Raw genomic sequence first — 23,614 nt, forward strand, 5'->3', positions numbered from 1 at the left:
GGCTAGCCAGCGGAAAGGCAGAATAGGATTATTCGGTCCTGGGATTCAGCTGGGCTTCAGAACTGATTTGGTTTGAGTGTAGGACTGGGACGGGGATGCTTCCAGAAGTCAGAGGGAGTCCTCAGTGAGAATGGGTGGACAGCAGCAACTCTACAGAAAGAGAAGGGGTCTTTCATTCTGTTTTTCTACACTTTACCTTATCAAACACAGCAATGTAGAGCGAAAACCCAAACACATCCTTCAGCTGGGTTTTATCTGCTATGAACTGACAGATCTCTTTGGCAATGGAAGCAGAGTCTGCAGGGACAGTGATGCTTTGGCCATTCATCAGGGTGACATTAAACATAATGGGTTTCTTCTGCTTTGTTGCCTGTAAGTCAGTCAAATGAGAGAAACAAATTATGGGCAAACCTTACTTTTCTGTGAAGAATGAAGAAGGCATTTAGATTTAAGAGCTGCACACACTGTCAACAATCTTTAAGTGCATCTCCAACACACACACAGTTTCTTCAATGCATGGTGAGTCTTAAATATAAACTAATCCCTGGAGCAGCACTGGAATCAGGTTCCCTCCTCCCACAGCTCAGGGGAGTTGTTTATCACCTAACAGCATAGACTGATAGACTTTCTGTGAGCCTTTTTTGGCCTGATGACTTTTGGGTACAGCCCTACATACATCAGTGGAGACATGGCCTGCAGCAAGCATTTCGCTCAGGGAGGTGTGTGTTGGGCAATGGGGTCATTCAGATTTAGGGGGGGATTGAACTAAGGTCTTCACTGCATAGCCAGATGAGGTGTATCTAAGAGGCTGTCCATAACAAGGCAGCTGGTCTTCCAACACTTGTGCAATTCATTTCCATTATTGGACTTAGGAAGATGTGTTAGAACAGGTTAGTAAATACAATCCAGTATAAAATGACACAGATAAACATGAATTATAAAAAAGGGAGTTGCTACCTGAAGTTCCAGCCAGCTCGGAGGTTCAGTCCGTGCTCCGTTGACATAGGTACGTCTCAGACGTTCGGCACAATACGGCGCATAGCCTGTGGGCCCATGGTGGATGAAATTCAACAGGTACTGTATGCACAGAGCGTAAGAAAGAGTTAGGAAACATTAATCCCCATAAAAAACTATAAATCTTCTGCAGCTGATAGACTAGAGCAGTGTGATCAGTTGGCTTATGTTTCACCAGCAAATGTTAAACATTAGGGTGGGGATTAGTGTTTTGGAAAAGGAAGTTTGAGACACCAAGTTTTCCCTCATTCTGAAAAGCTTTTAGATGCTTTAGGAAGGCTTGTGTCAGTCTATTTGCCGTGTTTAACTGTATGATGAATATTAGACAGTGGAGATGGTAGTCTTATAATGAGGTTAGAGCAGGAGCTAGTGTTTCCAACTGAAGAGCCTGAAATCTTATGACTTTCTGTATGAACCAAAGTGCTGCAAAGAGGACTAATTGCAGATTAGGGCTGCTGATTATGGTTACTTTTAGTTCTATGAAGTTCTCTGGCAATATCAATAGCTGAAGTCCACAATTAAGATTGGATGTTGGAAGAGAAGAAAAACTGAGCTTTCGTAATTTGTATGGCTGTTATGTTGGATGATGTGGTATAGGCGTGGACTTGTATTTACATACTTGTATTTAGTGCAAGCATGGGTCAGTCACCTGGTTATTTTAATAATTAAGAGTATGCCTAGAGACAGGATATCAGTTTAGGAAAAGAGAACTAGAGGGAGTCAGGTCTTCTGTGAATTCTACGTGGTTTGCAGACTAGATTAAGACTGGTGTCAAAATATGTCTATGGCTTGTGTCTAGTTTGTTCCAAGTAGCATCCACTTGGTAGCCTTTATGATTAGATTAATCATTTGAGCTAAGGTGTCAATAAAGCAAGGCTGAAAATTCAGGGATATCTGTGAATTTTTTTTGCCTCTAAGACCTGGGAGGAAGGCTGATGTCAAATTGGATCCACAGGTTGTTTTGTTTGCTTGGGTTTTTTTCTATGGTGAACTGGATTTATTATCCATTTAAATTCAGAAATGAACGTATTTTAAAAATATATGAAAAAGCCCTAATCTCTTTTGCATTTTGTAGGGCTTGAAGATGCAAGGTAAGAACTGATAAAATATGAGGAGTGGTTTTATAATGGACTCGAGTATATTTACTCACTAGGATTGTAATGGGATACAGCTTTTAAATGTTGGAAAGGAATAACTTGAGAGGATAAAATTTGCAGGTCTAAATGAGGGCTGTGATCAACAACAGAACCCAACTTGTATGGCATGTAATGAAAAAGAATTAAATGTGAATACAGCAATCATTTATTTAAATTCCCAGATAAGCATATGAGATGAGAGAGTTTCTGCTAAAATCACAGCACCAGCTGCTATGGCAGCCAAATAGTTTGTGTCGTTATTTGTATCAAAACATCAAAATACACAAGAAATCAGATCAGCTAAGGCATTTGAGCTGCTGTAGGAAAGGTTAGTAGTGTACCTTCACAAATGTGTCTGAAGGAGGAAAGCAACCAAGGCAAAGTGACAGAAGGATCCAGCCGCGAGCATAGCTGCTCCTGTTGCTGTTCTCAGTGAGTTGTTTGCAAATCTGGCAATAAATCTCATCTCTGTAATAAAATACGTGAAAGCAACAGAAAATGATTCACTGTCTGAACTGTCTTTGGCTATGTTTCCACTGCAAGCTTGGCATGACTGCAGCATGATGAAGTGGATCTGAGCTAGGCTTAACCACGTTAGCTAGGATACTACCTGTAATGAATGTATCACAGGAAATAGCTGTGTCATTGGCTTTGGCAGGTAAAGGCTCAAGGTATGCTTAGTGCCCTTGCTGCCCCTTGTTAATCCAGCAGTTCAAGTGCAGTTCCCATGCTGGATGACCTCCTGTGACAAGCAGGGATAACAATTGCCAGGTTATCCAGCTGTGAAATGCCATTGCTCTCCCTCCAGATGTGAAATTTGCTCTAAGCTCTCTACAGTACATGGCTTGTATCTGACAGCTATGGTCTGTCTGCTTGTATGTGGATTTGGGATAAGGATAGGGGGACTTCCTGCTTAATTTTATAGTTTTGGTAAACTTGGAGTGAGTCTTTGGGCAGGAATAGAGGAAAGGGTGCTTCAGAGTGAGCTTCTGAAAATGTAAGTTGCCTGCAGCAAGGACATATGGGAAACAGATGCAAAAATTTGCATACAAACAAAACTGCTATTTAAAAATAATCTTCAATTTTCTGAACTCTTGGAACACACATTTGGCAAGTCTGATGTGGGAGGACACAAAGTGGATGAGGTTTTTGTTCCCAGACAGGACATGTGATGAAGCACAGGCTGAGGGAGTAGATACTTAGCCTGTGGCTGTTGTGATACATTGATTTCAGACAATTTTTGCCAGGGGAGGATCTGCATCAGGGAGCATCTTGACTGAAACAAAGCAACTTTGGAGAAAGGAACGCAGCCCATGACTGAGGTCAAGGCAGAGCCTGTGCCTATGGGCTTTGCTACAGGAAAGTGTTGCATAAGCTAAAACGGAAGAGAGAGTTCACAGGGTCAGGTCAGAACCAACCAGCTTCTGTCTCATCCTCACACCATGCTTGGCCTAAGGTCCAGCCTCACACCACTTGTAAGCAGGATTTCCTCTTCTAGTGGCTGATACACTCAGCAAGCCAGGCCTTCAACCATCTCCGATTTGGGAACATTGCTTGAGGGCTCAGAAACAGACGATCGGGAAACTGAGGTTGTGAACACTTCTCCACACACCTAGTGTACATTAACTCCATGCTTGCTGTCTCTTCTTTGTGTTTCTTCTCCCTCATACTAAGGCTGTGTTCCACCTTTAGGGTTACAGCCCTGAACTCTGCCCCATGTGGGGGGCATTCAGAAAGCCATACATGGGGGCAGCTGACCTAAACTACGAGATGAAGATACCAGAAAAGGCAGTAAGGGAGTCATTCTCTCTCCCCTCTGACAAAGATGAACCATCCTCTGAAGAGGTGTGTCTCAGTCTCAGTTCTACATGACTAGTTCGGGTTTGCAGTCGTGAATCCCCAGAGTTAAATGTGGGACTGTGGAAAGGGGCTGCTGGATTTTCTTGATGCAGTAGTGGTCCTAGAAAGGAGGTACAAACTCCCTACCTGATGGCAGGGCGCAGAATTGCATTGCCAATAATGAAGTGCACTTTTTCTAGGTTGGACATCGGTCTCTCGGAGATTGAGCTGTCCTCCTGGAAAGCCTCTTCTCCACTTCTCAGCTGGTCTGTCACCTGAAAGAAACCAAGCAGAACCCTGGAGTGTTCTAGAAACCTTCCATCTTATCAGGCAGCTCTTCCAGGAATGAGGGACACTCCTTCTCTATCTTTCTGGCTAAAACTCTTTCTGTTCAGCCCAGGAGCAGTTAGGAACAGAACATATTTCCCCCTCTCTCAAGCTAACTCATAAAATGCAGTGTTACAGCACTGTTACTGGCTAGGAGAACTTTCTTGTACTGTCCAGTACAGCCCTAAGCACGTGGTGGTTCTCAGTCTCCTCAGGGCTTTGAGCAAACTGTTCTGTAATACCAACAGTTGTCAATAATAAATTGTTTCCTGTGTTCAGGGGTCCTCTTCAGCACCAGAGAATGACTGACAGCAGTGCACATGGGGATAGTTTTGAAAGGAGAACAGTGCACCAGGTATCCCATACACAGGGCTGCACTGGCTTCGCAGTGGGACAAGTTCCCAGTTGGGAGATTGCTGTCCTATCATTGGTCAGAAGGTGAAAACAGGATTTCAGGCAAAAAGACTTAGGGGAAGCAATTAATTTCAATATCTTACCTTCCCTGTCAACTTGGATGAACGTTTCAGCTTGAGAGAAGAGATTCCCTTGGAAATCTTGTTATCCTTTCTGTTTTCTCTCTACAACACACATTACCATTATAGGAAATAAATTTAACGCACAGCAAGAATGACTCATTAAGGAAGGAAACGTTCAAATGTAGATGTTTTTGTTTTGTCCTCTCCTGCCAGAAGGAGCTGCAGTGTCCTTCTATGGTTGACAAGGGTCCTTTTGCACTTCTGGCATTTCAAGTACAGTAGCACAAAATGGTTCATTTGCTATTCTCACTATTGTTGAAACAGCACAGAAATCAAGGAAAGCAAATGAAAATAAAAACATATCATGCTCCTCTCACCATATTTGGGCTGTCGTTCCTTAACTGGACTTGGTTTTTCCTGCCAAGTGTGTCATATATCTGTGTCATCACGGAGCCGCTCTTGGTGGTGGCATTCTTGGCAAACATTGCTGGCTCTGGCAGGTCTCCCATGAACCTCAGGATGATAACCCACACGACTAGAGAAGCCTGTAGTAGCAGAAAGCACACTCAGAAACTGTCAAGATAACCAATGGCCTTATGCCATTTCTTCTTGTTTAGATGAGAGCATTTTCTTCCTTTACCTGGTCCAAGCTGTTAAAATTCCTGTCTCCTCCTGCCATTTACACCAGGAGTTTACTTTCACGTCAAACAACATGAGAACAACATTCACAACACTCTCATGCTAAAGGAAGAGGGTGCAGCTCTAGTGGGTACGTCAGATTTGCTCTGTGATTGCTGAGCCCTCGCCATTCCCTTTATTGGCACCTTGCAGGTGTGCTGTAGCCAGAGTGAGGTGGAGAAACCTTGGCTGAACGACACTCTGCATTTAACCACCTGGACAGACAAGCAGTGGAGTGAACTATTCCAGGAGCCCTCAGGCCCAGAAGCAGTAAGCTGGGTAATAGCAAAGTTTTTGCAGCATGGGATCCTCCATTCTGCAAGGCTGCTTAGCCTCAAGAAAACCTCCCCTCCTCAACCTCCCTTTGGTTCAAAAGGAAAAGTGGAAGCCTGGGGCTCCCACTCCTATCCTAACTCACAAACCAGCAACCCTAAGAAGAGCAGAGAGTTGGGTGAGCTCTGATGCTTCTTCTCTCCAGTCCGTTTTTGCCCCCAAAGGATATCTGGATAAGTAAAAACACGACTCAGAATTCCCTCTTTAGGCAGACTAAAGCTGACTGGAGTTCTTGTGTTGGGTAGGTATCTGTGTGAAGTGCCTGCCTGCAAAGTGCCAAAAAATGCTGATAGGAACTAGTATTTTCATACAAGTGCTTAGGGCTATCTGCTTGGCTCTAAATTCTCTGTTTCCCAGGTCTGTGCCAGAGGTGGGGGGGACCCAAGGATGAGGGGAGCTGTGGAAGCCAGGGCTGAGGAGGGAGCAGGTTCAAGAACAACAAGGAGCACGATACCAGGACGTTGTCCTTGTCATCATGGTATAGTAGTGGGTGCCGCAGTTGTCTCTGGATGTGTGTATGTGTAGATGACCCCTGGAAATAAGTAGCTGCAAACTTTGGGAAGGTGTACTCTTCCAAGCCATCTGCTTCCTCTTCTAGCTCCACACTCATCGGAACCATGTCCAGGTCCACCTCGTCCAGCTTGTTAGGCTTGGTTTCCAAGTCCTGTGCAGAACATGAGGAAGAAGCATATTTTCTTTCCCTGTACTCTGATACTCAGATTTTTTTTTTTTTTTCTCTTGGCCATAGGTCCTCCAGAATTTGGCTTTGCAGCTAATGCCAAAGCCGTTTTCAGCTGCTACCAACAGACCACTGGGACTCGGAGCTTGTCCTTCTGAGATGCATCCATTCCCTATGACCCTCCTGTCTTGGTCTTCAGCAAGAACAATGCTGATGGAAAATCCAGGTGCTATCTCATTACTCTGACTGTACTAACTCAGACCATTCTATGCTGCCTGCCACTGTCTACCCAATTCCCTCCTCCACAGCTCTCAGGACCATTATATCTCAAATTTTGCTTTTAAGAACATGCGGTACCTTGGGCCATGAACTTCCAGCTTGTTTCAGCCAGAACATTGCTGAGAGCACTGTCAGCAGAACACGTGGCTTGTGCCAAAATGCAGAGAATGGCGTTATTTAGTGAGGGTCTGCTGGACCAGAGAAACAAATGTGCAGTAGCTGTTGAAGACACATAATTTTCAAACTGCATGTGACCAAAAACTTTTGGGAACTGACCTATGAAAGCAGGTCCTAAAGAGACTGTATGGATGACTAATTTGGGTGATTCTTTCACTGTAAAGAAGTTCATTAAACAGAATTGACCAGTGATGGAATTCCTACAAAGTCAATGGACTTAGACGAGGGATAAATATGACCCATTACCAGTCTGCAGCTCTGTACCTCAAAACCCAGAGGAGCCTGTCCTTCTTGGCCTCCGATCATAGAAGGTAAAAACCCAAAAATTTTGTCCACCATTTCTTGGTCGCTGATAACATCACGATCTGTTGGTTTATTGGCAAGAGCATTCCTCCTTTGTCTTGTTTCTGCCTCCTCTCTCTCCAGAGCAGCCAGGTGTTCCTTGAAACATAGAAGTTGGTTAGGCAGGACTGGAAGATCATTCTGCTGGAATGAATGAGTGCGAGGATGAAACACTCTTACAAAGGTGTTATGACAGTGAGGTCCAGCTCGGCTAGTGCAGAGTTGAAATGTGAAGTCAAATGCTGCTTGTCCTAAGCAGTCACAAAGACCTAGCCCATCGGCAGCAGGGCCTTGCTCTTAAAGCTGTTCTTACAGACTCTTGTCCTGTTGGTAATGACACGCAATTTTTCAAGAACTTTATCACCAAGAGATAGATAATACAGGAAAACCACAGAATTCCTAACAGCAGAAAACCACACATTATTTAGAAATGTTTTGTGTGAGGGGGCTGTAATAGCATTGTGCATGTTTGTCTAAAGTGCCAGCTCATCCTGCAAACAGAAACATTCATGTGTTTGCCTCGTCCCATTTCTAAAGCATCTTTACAAATGGGTTTACAACTGTGTCTGCTTTTTATTAGAGTATGGCACTGCTTCGATCTTGGAGTAAGTCCGCAGGTGGGAGCTGGGCAAGCCATCTTGTCAGCCAAGGGACACATCTTTCTGTGTTCCTCCTCCAACTTTCTTACCTTTTCTAATCTCATAGCTTCTTCCCTTGCTTTCACTGGTCCAAGGACTTGGATGAGACGCTTCTCTTCTTCCAAGCGGATATTCCTGGCTTCCAGCTTGCACTTGTTCTGTGGAAAACAGGACCATTCCATGACTGTTTCCACAACTACTGAGCTGGCTCCTTTCTGCCACAAGCTGCCCACACCAGGACTTTATCCCAGCATGGACTCAAGTCTAGATTTGGCATTTTAGGGAATAGGCCACAGGCAGAAATATGCAAACTGCCTGTTTGTACAGCTTTAATCCAGGAAGGATGTCATAGAAAGGCCTCCCGTGTGCTATGGACCACCAAGGTAGTACGTACAGGACTTTCTCTAGCACTGCATGCCAAGACACACTGCATTAGGATTCCCTTTTGAATGGATCCTAATGACATTACCAGGCCTTGCTGTAGGAATTGCAGGAGTGACTGATACACATGCACATCTCTTTTTTTCCTCCCTTCTGTCAAAAACATTTCAACTCTGTCAGTGAAGTTTTGATTCGTAATAATGAACACAGAAAGCAAACGTAAACAAGAACATCTGCTTGAAACTCTGCTTTCATACTTGACAAGAACTCAAAATAAATATCCACATCTAGTCCTATGCTATGACAACACTTGCTGGTCATTAAATCTCTATCAGAATTTCATAGAAACGACGTGTTCACAAGATATCTGTGCGCATACCTCCCTCTTCATCCTTTGGTAGATCTGACGAGCAAACATGCCCCTCGCATATGCCTGTATAACACATACAGCTTTCTTCTGCTCTGCTATCTTTTGACGCATTAGATAACCACGGCACACGGCTTGGAGCCTGATGATATGAGCTCGGGTTGCTTCATACTGTTTAGCAAGCTGCCGGCTCCGGTAGAGGGCCTGCAGGCGCCCGAAACCCAGCATAGCCTGTCAGAGGTGGAGAAAAAAGTAGTAATTATGGTTCAAAACCATTGAGACTGGGAGTAAGTTGGGATGAGTAGAAGATAAAATTCAGTAACTGGATACAGACACTGGAAGAGGCTCTAAAAAAGGGTGATACTGCCCCTTATGCTTTATGTTCTGCCAGTAATAGGCTTTTAAAACTAGATTATATAGAATTCTTTTGGGGACTTGTTCTAGGGAGTGGCTCCAGGAAGTGACAATGATAGCCTGGGATTATGACAAGAGAAGGAAGATAGCAGAAATGAAGCCAAATGAATACTAAAAAAACCAAAAAGGCATGTCCTTGGAGAGATGGGTATGACAATCCCAAGAGAAGCAGCAGAGAAGGGCAGAGTGCAGGACAATAGCTTGCCTCTTCAGACAGGAATTGCATCACTGACACAGAATAGAAACTGTTTCTGAATGAAACTGGCAGTTTCTCCTCCTGTCCTTCACGAATGGGACATATGGGATATATAAATAATAATCCCTGCCACCCAAATACACAGTATGGAAGTGCCCCCAATATACTACAGCTTTCGTCACCCAGAAAATGCACCATCTATAGAAGATCAGCCAATAATTTTAATAATGTGAGATTGATATAATGATTTTTCTGGTAATTTTTTACAGATTCACAGTTTTCCTGTAACAGTTGTGGAAGACACTTTGCTCATAACATGGTGGTGATGGACAAATGCTTGCCTTGGAGTCCTGACTAGAAGTGTGGGATCCCTCATATATCAGGTCGCTGGAGCCAGACTTCCCAGAGGTTAGTTGGGTTACTATTTCAGCAGAAAGCAGAAATGTCACAGGTTCAGCAAGCCCTGAGAGGTCCCACAGCCCTCTTTACACCTTTCTTTACACCCTGCCATCTTGCCTCTCCTCCCTGCAAGTTGTGAATATCTTAATTCCTAATACTCCAGACAGTCTGGGAGGGCATAGTATATAAAAACAGACACACATTGTTTATATATCTATAAAAATTATATACCCATCTCTTACCATTCTGAAATCCTTCCGGCAGCAGTAGCCTCGCCAGGCTGACTGAATGGCTATAGCAGACTTCCTCTGTTTCAGAAACTGCTTCCTAAGCAGACAGACAGGTGAGATGACAAGCAATAAGTTATTTCTGCTGCTTCTTGTGATAGTAGCAAAGAATAAGGTGGCTTTTCTTCCTTTTGTGGGATGTCTGATCTCAGCCTTATCTGCTGTCTAGGTACACTAGACCTAGGCAAGCTACTGTTAAACTAACTAGCTCAGTGATTAGTAGATGTCGTGCCAGGGCAAGTTTGAAGCTCAGCAAGGGTTCTTCTTAATTAATCTTCAGAAAGATTAATCTGATCAGATACTTTTGTACTACATGCTTCAAATTTATCCTCACTCAAAGCATTTTGTCTGCTTACATGTTCTCCATGCTGATGAAAAGGCCAGAATAGGCTGTTTTGCCTGACCTTTTCTGTCAATAAAGGCCTTAGGAGATTTTGTCAAGACTCAGCTCAGTCTGCAAGTGAAGCAGCACCAATGAATCAGTTGAACTCACAGTGTTTTCCTATTTGCTTTGCTATCCATTTGCTGGTAGAAAAGATTAAATAGGAGTATTACTAATCCACCTGAATACATCCAAGTGTACTTTGCCCTTAATGCTGCAAAAATACTCATAGAAACTGCAGACCAAATTCCTCACTGTGACAGGAGAGCTCTGTAAGAACTGAAAAAGCCCTTGCACCAAGCCTAGATAAGTTACCTCCCCCGTGTGATGACTGCTTGATCCCCAGTGTCCTAACTGCCAGGACTAGGAGCCCATCTGAGAAAGATGAACCTCCCATGGTAAAAGCTGTCATACTGTGGCTGTCAGAAGTGCCACATAGCTCTGATGGTTTAAAAATAAAAGTGAGGTGAGGCTTTTAGGGAGAGGTGATACTCTGTTAGATAGCAGGCAGAGTTTGAAATAAAGAGGAAGTTTTTTGGCATTTATGTCATGTTTTATAGTTCTTCCTTCCCTACTGTCAGGAATATTTCTAAACCAAACCCAGATTCAGTCCTATATCATGGTTCTCATCAGGAGATACAAGATTAATAAGTACAAATCATGATATAAAGCATTTAAGGAGGACAAACATTTACTTGACAGTTACTAAACTTCATTTCTGAAGATACTTCAAACTAAACTAGACAAAATGCAAGAATTCTGCATCTTTGGAGATGGACTAGTTAGCTTCTATCTGATTCTCTTCTATGCCTTGTATCAAAGAAGCATACTAAATAGGAGAGTCCTTGTAGCTCTGAGGACACAGATTCTATAGGGATTTCGTGCTTTCCAGATAGCTACTGTTTACTAGAAATATTAAGTGCAAATCCTCCTTCTAGGCCTTCCTCTTCATACAAGCTATGTGTACCTCAGCACTGCATTTTGAAAAGCATCATGCAAATAAGGAAACTGAAGCAGAACAAATCTTTGAGCAAAATCTGCGTAGATGCACTGTTTCATGACGAGCACTGAGTTTAGGGCTAGCGTAAGGTATGGACAGATAAATTTCATGCTCAAAAACGCTTCAGACACCGTGTTAAACTGCACCACAAGTTTACTACTTCAAACCAAGGCAAATTCCCTTCTGTAAGTTCACTGACCTGTCCTTCAATCCTCTCATCACCTTCTGGATAAGAAGAACCTTATCTGTGAGTATATTTTGGCGTTGCAGCTCCAATACTGTATCATGATGATCCTGTTAAAAGAAAGTGTAGATATGTCAGCTGAGCAGACACCCCCACAGCTTCTGAAACTTGGACACATGGTCTGAAAAGAGGCCCCAAATCAGCATGATTGTGCTGGTAAATTGTAATGCGATTCAAATGCATTTGTGGAACTGCAGTAGGAAGGGTGCACAACACCTGACCACACCGTGTCTGGCTGTAGCCGTAAACAAGCAGAGAATCTGCCAACAATAAGACTGTTCTTACTGTGGGAATGCTACAGACAAGGAAGGCCCCTGCAACAGTATGCTAGTATCCCGTCCTTCTTTATGCTCAAGGCTTGAGCAGAGACCAGTATGTTGCACTGTGCTTTTTTAGCTCTAACACTGGAACACAGGAATAGGATCAGCCTCTCCTACACCAAGCTGTGTCCATTAAATTCCTTGGTCTTCAGGAACAAGGATCCAGCCTCAGATTTGAGGCTGGATAGACTCGAGAGAGTTTATAATAGAACCCAGTCCTGGGTCACCACTCTTGCACAAGCAGGTAAAGCTGTACTGTGAAGCACACAGTTTTTCAGGCGAAGAGACAATAAACTGTCCTTTCTACTTACTTTAAGGAAAATCTTGGTCTTTCCAGCTTGCCAGCTTTCATCCTTGCCCAGCACTGCTTCAGAGATGCTGATACAGCTCTGTCGAGCATCATTCTTCAGCTGATGTGCAAAAGCATCATCATGTTAAGGGTTGGTTGGAAACACAGCACACTATGTAAGGATCTATTGCCCTGCATTTCAAAGGGCGAAGAACAGAAACAGATGAGGTCTTACAGACCTCTGGGCGGACAGTATAATGAATGAAAGTGAATCAGCTCAAATGGTCAAGAAAAGGAGGAACGTGAGTGCAGGGCCAAGCATTCCAGAGTTCAAGTGTGAGGAGGAGGATGTTAGAGACCTCAGAAGCGTGTGATTACAGAAAAGAAACATCTGAGGGAAACAGGCTTGTCACCCTGGCTGGGATGTCTGTGTGGAGCAGGTCAAGGATAGCTGGACTTAAAGCACATCTACTGTTTCAGCTAAGGTCCAAGCGAGTATGTAAGTATTTAGCTACAGTTACTGTGATGACAGCTCTCTCAACTGTACCAGCAATCATCCAAGAACTTTCTACTGCAGGAAAGACTAAAGTCTCATAAGGAGAAATTAGATTAGCCTTAAACCAAGTTTGTGCTAACCCACCTGTTCTCGAAGAGACCACGGCAGGAGGACTCTGTATCTCTGAAAGAACTCCTCAAAGCTGTAGCGAATCGGGTAGCCAGCTTTCCTGATCTGAATGGTCTCCATCATCCCTGAATATCGCAGCTGTTTGATACACAGATCCCGGTCAAACAACTGAAGGGGAAAGCAGACAAGGAGGACACTTAGCACTGAATGAAGCTACACATGCAGCACTCCTCAGAACATACCTATTAACCTCCAACCTCAGAGTGCCTTCAAAATGGCCTACTATGCTTTTTTAATTGCACTTATTTCTTTCATGCCCTAAATTCATTAATTACAGGCATAGGCATAAACAAGTTACTCCAAAGGTTCTTCAAATTGGTGTTTATTGGCAGTGAAACAGTCCGTTAACTTCAGCCTGGCTTTAGCAAGTGTTTTCAATTCTAGAACTGCAATTTCAGATGAACAATACATTCTTCATATCCTTTTGCAGATGAGAGTAACTACAGTAGCAACTTAGGCCTTTGGGCATAGCCATGCAAAACATAGCATGAGTGCTGCTAGTTTCTTGCGATGCAGATTAAAAACAAGCTCACTAAGACACATGCAATACTTTAAAAATTAAGTCACTTGACCAACACCATACAAGATTTTAATGTAGAACTGGGTCATGATCCCCTGAGTCCCAGACAAGTGTCTTAATGACAAGCATGGTCCTCTTCTCCTGTAGTGTCAAATTAAGCCGTATCACCCCTCTCGAACACCAACAGCCCTCCTATTCTCTCTCAGGCTGTTTCATAGTATGATCATTGTTGGATCCTAATGTTTTTTGTTAGTTCCCTTGTTGAGGGGCTAGAAACTCTCCAGTTTTGTCTTTATCTTTACAGGAAGGGCTTTTATAACTCCTCTTAGGAATACACCTATGTGCTTTTTTTGCCATCTATTACTCTACGATACTCTTAGAGATGTTTTTTGTAAATTAACAGTGCTATATCCACCCTTTGTATTCTAGTAGTAGCCTGTACTCCAGCTCTTCTTGTCTGAAATACAGATATAAAATGCTACAAAGCAACTGACAGCTTTTTCTCATTAAAAAGTTTACTGAAGACAAGACCTCCTCTTGTTAAAACATTACCAGTGGTTTCTTGTAGTCATTCGGTTTGATGCAGCGGATGAAGTATGGCTGGCACTGCTCAAGGATTTTCATTAGTTTTTCCAGGGATTGCTTGAACTGTCCTCCCAGAGTAGAGAGCCGCTTGGTGGTATCCAAGCCCTGGGAAGAGTAAGCACATGCTGACTCCTACATCATTCAATGTCAGATGGCCAATTAGTAAATCTATATTTTTCTACCATGTAACAGTATCTTACAACTGCCAGAGAAAAATATTTGCCTACATGGGAGCTAAATTTGCCATCCGTATCTTATTAATTTGGCGTTATTCTTGTGAAGAAACCCCACTGAGCTCTTTCACCTACTTGAGCACTAAGTTCTAGCAGTGGGGGTGGCTGTGGTAGAACAAATTCCGCCCACAGGAGCTCACACAGGCCTGTCTCTCCCAACCCAGGCTGCATTTAGTGTAGGGCCTGGGTGCCAAGCCGTTACTCATGGGTGTGTGCCTGAAAGCTTGGTGAGAAACAGCTGCTCCCAAAGCAATACAAGCTCCAGGCCAGACATTTTGCTGCCATCTCATAGCTAACCAGGAAATACACAGACCAGCTCACTCCTTAGTGATTAGGACGACTGATCACCTTGCTCATTAATACTACAGTAAGCAGTGAAAAGGCCAACTTTTACTGGAGGACAAAGCAAGAGCTACTCTATTTATGGCTGCATATGGCTTTGTGTCTCATGGCTCCTGGGCTGAATTTTGCTCTCAGTTGCAATAGTGTAACCCTGAGGGATTGCACTTGGCTGCAGTGAGCTCCTAACTTCCCCAGCTTCTCTGAAAGCACAGTTCCACCTATGTCTTTTTCATGAAGACCACCATAATAGGCCTAAGCTTCTGCCTCCTTTTTGATGGTTTTGACGGGTTGTGGGTTGTTTCCCCCTCGCCAAGTAAATCCTTTAAAGTCCAGTGGCTCCCCTCACCTTGATCCTTCTGGTTCTTAAGTTTAAAGTGCCTTTCTAACACTCAAGTTGCCAATTTCTGCCTTAGCCACAGGGCAATGCTGCCCTCCAGTGACCAGTCATGCCTTTGGAAAACAGTTCCCGGGAATGACTCCTAGCAGCCCTGATGTGTCTTAGGGCTAGCAAGCATCTGTTTGAAGCAGATATGATAACAGCAGATGCATGTCTAAGCTATGTAAGAGTTAAAAGCAGTTTGCACTCCCAGATCTTAGAGGCCTTTCTGCTGTACCAGTAAATCAGTGGGATGGCCACACAACTCTCAAGCCCGTGCCCTCTTGATCTCACACATATAACATTGTTAAAGCTGAATTTGTTGTTGCGATGGTGGTGACTTTTCTCCCCTGGTGAGTCAGGAGAGCGACTGTGAGACCTCAGAACAGCAAAGCTTCTTCTGGCACTTCATTCACTATTCTCTTCTGTAGCCTGCTTCTCAGGCTTCCCAATGGTGGCCCAATCTATTTGAAATTAATAGGAGTATTTCAGCTAACTTCTGTGCATTTTGAAATGGGCAGTAGCCCTCATTTAGTATCTTCTTTCTTGACATGCCTCTGTATTTTCTAAATGTAATGAAAGGTTTTATTTCAATAACACAACCTTATTTATAGAGACAAAAACCATTAGAGCATTAGAGCAATGTAGATAGACCTGATATTTAATCTGAAGACATTCATAACATTTAAGAGGTGTTAAGCCAGTTCTCTGTTGCTGCTTGTACCACTCCTGACATTCTTCTCCCCCAGGATGTTTACCTGTCCATGGCCAGATGTTCTGGACAGCAGAAAGCCACAGTGGGATAAAGACTGAGGAAGAAAGGACAGGATCAGAAAACAACGCCAGGACAATAGACAGGTAAGATAACAAGCTGACTGTTCTGTACCCTGACAAGAAAACTCAAAGATATGAATATTAATAGCAGAAGTGTCTTTACAAATGGTGACACTGCGTAGTTAAATGCTCAGAAATCATGGTATGTGAATGTTGCAGCAGGACAGAGAACCTGAACTCTGCCCCATGCTGTTTCCAGTCCACTGCGCTTTACAACCTCATTTTCACTGGGCACAGGACAAGGCTCCCTACACCACTAGGCACAGATGACTCTGATAACTGGCCACCATGAACTTTGTCACAAAGCCTCTGGCCAAGAGGGAGAGCTAAAGTTGCAGCAATATGCAGGGCAGTGAGACTATGTCACTGGGAGTAGGAGACAGTCTCTTTCTGTGACAGTACAGCTATTTGCTCCTTTGCGCTAGCCTGTCAGCCCTCTGCAAGAAGGAAAAGGCCTGGACCCTCCTGCCAGTTGCCCAGTCAGACCCCTTGGTGTTAGGTTCCCAGCAGACTGGCTACATGTGCAGTATGACAGGAGTTTAGCTGCTGGCTTCTGCACAAGTGCTGGCTTCTGCACAAATACTGGCTTTGCAGAGGGGCCTCTGGCTGGTGCCTTGTTCCATTCCAATGAATCTTTTGAACTACAGTTTCCTCCTACCAATTTACACCTCTCCTGGCGATGTGGATGCACTATGGGTGCCCAGGCAGACACAAAGGAAACCCATACAGCTGATGACAATGTGGGGAAGTAGCACGACGCATGCTTCTATGACATGCAGGCATGGCTACACAGATGTTCAGGGATGCAGTCCTGGGAGACAGGGCTGACATGACTCTTGTATACAGCATGACCCTGACTTTTCCTGCAGACTCCTTTGCAGAAATGAGTTGAATGAAAGGGATAGAGATTTCCAGAGACTGCAAAAGAAAGAGGAGGTCAAGAACAGCCAGAGTCTTATGGAAAGAAGTGAGTTATTTCTGCAACCTAATGACAGTATGCCAACCTTGTAGGCCTGGTCACCTCCAAGATGCCGGATGGTCCCACGTCCCAGACTAGGTGGGGTTGTTTCCACCTCGAAAATCTCTCTCAGGAATTTGTTTTTGGAGGAATGAACCACTTGCATTACATTAGCACTCAGTGTGTCACGATTTTTCTCCAGGAAATCTATATGATGGAAACAAAATCAGTCACCTCTGCAGCCTGCTGGCTCTAGCACCAATGCATTTACAGTAACTTGTAGATTAGAGTAATCCTCCTGACCTTCTGCTCTGACTTCAGATCAACACCCCCCTGGTGTGCCACACATCCAGGGCAGGTCATGCCCTTTTCTTCACCCTCTGTATCCAGCAGAGACAGGCTTACCTTTCGATTCATAAAAGACAACTCCAGCAAAGTGGTTGATGCCAAACTTGGTGTCATGGACACTCTTAGGCGGGATGTAGACTTTACTTTTGCCGTGGAGGGAATTGATTTTGACAAGCATGGTGGCATCTGTGCCCTAGAAAAAACACAGGCAAAAAAGGACAGTTAAATAGACTCACCCCCAGCACTGGTCTATGCTCAGCGAACAATAGAAGTGGTGCTCAGAGACAAAAAAAGCTCAAATTCTGCCTCTTATATGTGTAGTAGGTCTGGAAGATAGTAGTGCTAGAAGTGTCCTTCCTTTTACACAGACTCTTCTCTCAAGCATCAGGACAGAACACACCACCAGAGCATAAGGCCTGGTATTTTAGGGCTGTACACAAGCCCCCGTAACATTACTAACATCACCAGGTGCACTGCGACTATCCCAAATCTTTGGACCTCACAAGCTGAGCCCTTCACCAACCTTCCCATGCCATCCTACCCATCCATCCTCTGAGGGGTGTATGCTCATTCTCCCAGGCAGGCACAGGTCTTCTTTCACTGCCCAAGAGGTGAAAGGCTCGGAGTTCCCTGGAAGAAGGCTGCCCTGAGCAGATACCAGTCAGCAGGCCCAGATCATGACTTCCACAGGCAGGCAGGCAGGCAGCTGGGTGCTTCTCTTCAAGGGGTGCCATCAAAATCTCATTCCCTTGTGGTGCATGTGAGGCTGGCTCTGCTCACTGGCCTGTGCTAGGGGTACTGAGTGCTGTGTTATCTGAGAAGTCATGCTCCAGGAATCATAGAGGAGATGCTATCTTGTCCTGACTGCAGGACACACAGTGGGGATCACCCTCTTCTCAAGGAAGAAAGGGGAAAGCTGTCTGCCTGTATATGATACTCCAAATTGTTACCTGAGGACGACAAATGAGCTGAGGCAGGGGCTTGCTTTTCTGGACAAGCCCACATTGTCCCCTGATTCCTGTACCAGCACTGCTGCTTAGCCCCACCATGCTCTGAACAATATGAAAATCCTCTGCAGGGATGTCTGAGATCAGATGCCACTTTCATCTTTGCTTTTCATCAGGTTGAGGTGCCTGGCCTTTGCAGAATAACATTTCCTCACAACGGTGACATTGCTCAACCACATCTGCCAGCCTGGAGAAGGAGCAAGCTGCAGCCCAGACCAGCAGCAGAACAATACTCAAACAATATGAGAGTTCAAAGAATCTCTAAGAAGCCCTTGTAAAATGATCTGGACTCCTTCCTTCTCTGTCTGGAATAGCTGTAAATATTTCAACAGTGAGGTACCAGGAAGAGCACACTCCAGCAGAGAGTGAAGCATTTGTACAGTGAGCTAATTTAAAAGGAACATCATTGGCTCTCATAATGTCTCTGAAAGGCTCCTTTGCAGTTTTCTGTGTGTAAAGCCAAGCATTACCTGTGAGCTGTGTGCAAAGCCAGACATTGCAGGTGAGACCAGAAATTTACCTTTGGGAACTTGCTCTCTTCATCAATGAGGGAGATGATGTTCATAGGCTTGAGCGCGATGACTTCCAGAGCCTGGCGGTTGTCAGTGAAGTCAATGTTACTCCAGGCAATGTGCTCCGCAAGGTATTCCTCTTGCTCCAGCTTGAAGACATGGTGCACGAAGAACTGCTGAAGGTGCTCGTTGGCAATGTTAATGCAGAGCTGCTCAAAGCTGGGGATGACAAGGTGGAAACATGTGGTCACCCTTGGACAGTGTTGCACTGTTAGGTATTTCAACATTCAGGTATTCAATGGTATTTGTTTACTCTCTGAATTAGACACATATCCAGACACACTACTGCTATATTCCACAGTCTTAACGATCATCACCACTGCATGCTGCCAACTTTAGCAACATAAAGGATGTATCTTCTGCTCAGATAATGATAAGCAGAAAGGAGCCAACTGAGAATTAAGTGTTGCTGAGTCAGCAAGGAAAGATCTTGTATGTGTTTCAAGAAACTCTAGAGATAAAGGGGAATATCTAACTGTGAAAATAGCTTGAATGTATGAGTGTGTGATGTGTTTTTGCTTGCACTGGCACTACCACTTCTTTTGTTAGTTACTCCTTAATGACACACGTGAGTTTCATTACCTGGTAACTGCTGTGGCACACTGTGTGTGCCTATGGAGTGCACACCAGAGTGAGGGCCCATGTGGATTGCAGCCTTTTGGAATGGCATAAAATAATAGGAGAGAACACAAAAGATAGAAGATGGGCTGAACACATCCTAGACCATGTTCCAAAAGTCAGTGAGGAATATTAACTTGTTGAAAGTAAGCAAGATGCCTCAGTTGAAATGGATTGGAAAAGAATACGCTGCAGAATATGTGCTGAACGTTTGTGGCATACTGATGATATAGTTACTTAATGTTACTTACATTTGTCTGATGAAAACAAATACTTGCTATAAATGTAAAAGGTTTGTCCCTGCTCATGGCAGTGGGGTTGGAACTAGGTGATCTTTAAGGTCCCTTCCAACCTAAACCATTCTATGAAACCGTTATATGGTACCAGAAAACTGTGAGAATTGCTGCCCCTGTAGAGGAGGGCAACCAGAAATGGTGCTTTGGGACTGAAACCACTAGTAGAAGAGGTAGCAGTGGGACAATGGTATATTGGCCAGGTATTTTGCGGACCTGTCCTTAAGAACAGAGAAATGAAGCAGCCCCAGAAAAAGGGGTGGGAGAACACTGAGCAAGATGGAAGCATGAGCTGAAATGGGAAACACAACACGGCCTCCTTTGTTCTATATACAAAATGTGTCCCAACAGACATTGTAAAAATGCTATGGAACAAGAGGGTTTGGTCCAGAGACATGGGAACATACTACATTCTTACATAGTGTCTGCCTGCTCATAGTAGCTTCGTAGCTATCTCCTCTGAGAAAATTCCTGAGGTTTTGGAATAGACATGTGTAATTGCTGCACAAAATGAAGGCCAGGGGAGGAGGCAGAAATATGACCAAGACTGAAGAAAAATGGAATCTGTGCATAATATCTTTGGGAAAATCCAGTGATGGAAATTTAACTGCTTTTCTGAGAATCAGGATGATAATGAAAGAGTATGTGTCCGTTTGGTTTTTTTATTCTTCCCCTTCACATCGGCTATTTTGCAGCTTCCCCATGGAAATTAATCTAGAGCCTCTTACCTGTTGTTGCTGAAGTTTTCAAACCCAAAAATGTCCAACAGCCCAATGGACTGACGTCTGTCTTTAGGCTTCTGAGAAGTTGGGTTGAAAATGGCTGAGTTGATCTTGTTCACTATCCACAGGAAAATCCGTCCATATATACCCTGAGGAAAAAAAATTAAAGAGGAATTAGAGCCCATCATTACAGCCTTTGGACACAGCTTACTGCCTGTTATTGTGCTGCTACAATGCTGTCAGACTATGCCTGAAAACCATGAGGGACTGGAGGCCTCTGGGTGAATGTCTGCTACGTAAGCCTCCTCAACCAGCAAGACGGACAGCTCTGAAAGCATCCCCAGTTTTTAAACAGAGCAGATGGAAGCACCAGTACCTTCACAAAGGCATCCCTCCCATCTGCAGCTTGGACTATGTTCAGAGGCCTGGACACACTTTCTCCTCGGACAATGATGGAGAGGTTTGTGAGGCTGTTCTGGAGTTCACTGGAGTCTACCTGGAGGAACAGTCATGGCAACCTGGTCATTCCAGGTGGATAAAGGAGATCCAGCAAAGTCGGTCTCAGGACGAGGGCTGTGACAAACTGCCTGTCCAGCAGCATTCACTGGCAGCCTTCTGTCCCTGTAAAAGACCTCCTAGCTCAGAGAGACATCTGTAAAAGCACCACTTAGGTGTCAGAAGGAAGAAGAGGACATACCACACGCTAACACTCCACGGAGACATGTTTTGGCAGTGTGCTCAGGGAGCAAGGGTGAAGGGGAAGGTAAGAGTCCATTACCTCAAGCAATTTGGTTGCGATTGAGAAGTGTGGTGAGTCCATCACATCACAGCAGTCCAAGTTGTCATACACAGCCGCTACAATGGGGAAACAGTCAGTCTCAGGGTGAATAATTTCTGCCATGGTGGGAGGCTGTGCTGTTATTGCAGCTGTATTTCTGTAACCCTATAGCCTTGGGAATGTGGCAAGGCAGTAAGTTCCCTTTTGAAACTCCCGGTTTTAATGATTTTACTAAGGAGAGTCCTGATTAAATGAGGAGGAGTCCTTTTCCAAAATGTGAGAGCTTCTGGCATCCCACTGGTGGGTGTCTCAGACTGTGCCTGTGCCATACCAGAAGTGCACTTGTGCAGGTGAGTGTTCACCAAACCCAGCCAGGAAGATGACTGCTACCATCTCCACAGCAAACATCACTCAATTGCTCCTGTGTCCTCTGGCTTACGTAGCACAACAGTCAGCAAATGGAATGTGGCATTATATTATCTCTGGTTTCAGTTTGTGTGATAAGGCCCTATTTATAACCATGGTAACTTAACGGCATGACAAAATAATAGTAAGATGATGTGTTTTAAAACACTAGGCAGGGGGGGCACAAGTCAGAATTTTGTGGTGCTCACCTGCCTGCCCTTCCAACCCTGTTCACCTGTTCATACAGGGCAGAGCAGCACAACCTAATCTGTACAGATGGAAGCAGGCAGCACCTCAGCACCTTTTGGCCTTTACCATGGAGTCTGAGTGAAGGCCAAGCACAGACAATGCTGCTTTTACCTTCAAACTCTACATTCCCCAGGTGCAGGATTGCAGCCAGCAGCTTGCTGATGTCCCAGTGCTCAGAATCTGAGAACATGAGGATCTTCATAGCCGAGCGGATGTGGGCATAATCCTTCGCGTCATTCCGGCCATCGCAGGACATGCAGTTACCCTGCAAGACACCGCACCCACAGGTAAGGAAAATCCTCCTGCTACCCATACAAGGAAGGAAGGACCCACAGGCTGACATTGTACACAATGTGGATGCCCTGTGAGCCACTTGCCACAAGATTCAAAGTAAAACCTATTTAGACATTCCATATGCTCTTCCCATGACTGTTTATTCCCTCACCTCTACCCTCAAGAAGAACACATTAGTAGAGGGCTAAATAATCCATTTCTCCAGTGCTAGACTGGATACTGGGGAAGCCAAAAGAAAAAGCTGAGGGGAAGGCTGTTTTGGAGCACAGAAGGACAGGAAACTGTGGCAAGGCTTCCTACACTTACAAGGCCATGCCTGCTACCTTGGTCTCCTCGCTCTGCCTCGTTAAGGGACAATTAAGAGTCCTTAACCCCAAATCAAAGCAAGTAGGAGTGCATCAGTACTAGGAGGCAAATCTCAAAATAAGAATATTAGGATCTAGGGGAAGGCAGATGGAAGCATCCAAGGCAGCAAGAGAAGACCATTTAGCAATACCTGCACAGCAGACTAGGATGCTGCTCCTGATAGAAACTATTTTCATCCCTAACAGAGATGGGAAAATGCCGGTTTTGCCCTTGCTATTACCAACAATATAGTGTAACAGTTACAAAAGTGGAGAGTATTCTCCCTGGCATGAGATCTGGAATCTGAGTACCTGTGAAAGTGCAGTCTATTTTCCACCTGCATTAAGATGTCCTTTATGTTTCTTAAGTCTGGCTTTGATGGAAAGCTTTGAACTGCCACAAGCTGCCCCCCACTGGTAGGCATTACAATTAAATTTTTGAAACTTGGGCTCACAGCACTTTTGGTGTTACTGTTTCTGGTACTCTAAGGAAAGGTTGAGATTTGGTAACTACCCATCTGTAGCTCCTATTGATTGTAGTTGCTCACTTGGAGAAGCAAATGGCAGAAGGATAATGGAGAAGAAAGCAGAGACTGTTACCATAGTGAGATAAGTGTACTCTGAAGCAGTGCCCAGATTCAGCATCTTTTTCTGCTCTGTATTCATCCCCATTAGCATGCAGTAGAAAATGTGATAGTTCCTCTCCTCTGGAGCCTAAAGGAAAGAAATAGGCCAATTGACAGCCTTGTCAGCATAAGCTTGTAACACCGGAGCAGTCAGAATGGACATCTGCCAGTGCCCTTACCTGCCGGCAAACCCGGGACTTCTCCAGAAGAAACTGTTCTATCCGGGCTCCTTCTATCACACCATTTTGGTTGAAGTGGATATCAATGTATTTTCCGAAGCGGCTTGAATTGTCATTTCGAATTGTCTTGGCATTTCCAAAAGCTGATGGACAAAGGACAGAGACAGTAATCCAGATTATTGCAGTTAATGAACATCAAGTCTGGTTTTTATGCCCTTCTTTTTTTTGCTAGTATTTTACATGTTGTGTTCCAAATGACAGTGCTGTCATTTTGCACTGAAGAATGCCCGGTCTCAGGCTGCGTCCTAAAGAGAGAGGCAGGCATACTGTGCTTCCAGACAATTGGATCCTAAAAGAAATATTCAAATGATACAAATGCAGCCTGTATCTGGCCAGCCAAGGCAGCTAGAAAGTCTGAAGTCCTCCAGAAGGACATAGTGGGAATACAC

General features: G+C 44.4%; 1 protein-coding gene across 1 annotated transcript in view; it reads right to left on the reverse strand.

Annotated features, from left to right (window-relative positions):
• The window catches only part of MYO7B (myosin VIIB), a 45,648-nt gene that overhangs the window by 17,105 nt on the left and 4,929 nt on the right, over positions 1–23,614 (reverse strand). Inside the window, exons 6-30 of the mRNA XM_010152023.1 lie at positions 23,166–23,308; positions 22,961–23,074; positions 21,834–21,987; positions 21,069–21,145; positions 20,667–20,786; positions 20,297–20,439; positions 18,606–18,816; positions 17,136–17,271; positions 16,777–16,937; positions 15,697–15,747; positions 13,955–14,092; positions 12,838–12,990; positions 12,220–12,318; positions 11,544–11,638; positions 9,918–10,002; positions 8,679–8,897; positions 7,969–8,070; positions 7,203–7,379; positions 6,258–6,467; positions 5,170–5,337; positions 4,814–4,894; positions 4,137–4,264; positions 2,492–2,618; positions 958–1,077; positions 197–370 (exon numbers count right to left, since the gene is read on the reverse strand). Of these exons, the coding sequence (XP_010150325.1) occupies positions 197–370; positions 958–1,077; positions 2,492–2,618; positions 4,137–4,264; positions 4,814–4,894; positions 5,170–5,337; positions 6,258–6,467; positions 7,203–7,379; positions 7,969–8,070; positions 8,679–8,897; positions 9,918–10,002; positions 11,544–11,638; positions 12,220–12,318; positions 12,838–12,990; positions 13,955–14,092; positions 15,697–15,747; positions 16,777–16,937; positions 17,136–17,271; positions 18,606–18,816; positions 20,297–20,439; positions 20,667–20,786; positions 21,069–21,145; positions 21,834–21,987; positions 22,961–23,074; positions 23,166–23,308 (3,386 nt within the window). The remainder of the gene's footprint in view (positions 1–196; positions 371–957; positions 1,078–2,491; positions 2,619–4,136; positions 4,265–4,813; positions 4,895–5,169; positions 5,338–6,257; positions 6,468–7,202; positions 7,380–7,968; positions 8,071–8,678; positions 8,898–9,917; positions 10,003–11,543; positions 11,639–12,219; positions 12,319–12,837; positions 12,991–13,954; positions 14,093–15,696; positions 15,748–16,776; positions 16,938–17,135; positions 17,272–18,605; positions 18,817–20,296; positions 20,440–20,666; positions 20,787–21,068; positions 21,146–21,833; positions 21,988–22,960; positions 23,075–23,165; positions 23,309–23,614) is intronic.

The sequence above is a fragment of the Eurypyga helias genome, unplaced genomic scaffold (assembly GCF_000690775.1).
Source record: "Eurypyga helias isolate BGI_N326 unplaced genomic scaffold, ASM69077v1 scaffold33325, whole genome shotgun sequence".
Lineage (NCBI taxonomy): Eukaryota > Metazoa > Chordata > Aves > Eurypygiformes > Eurypygidae > Eurypyga > Eurypyga helias.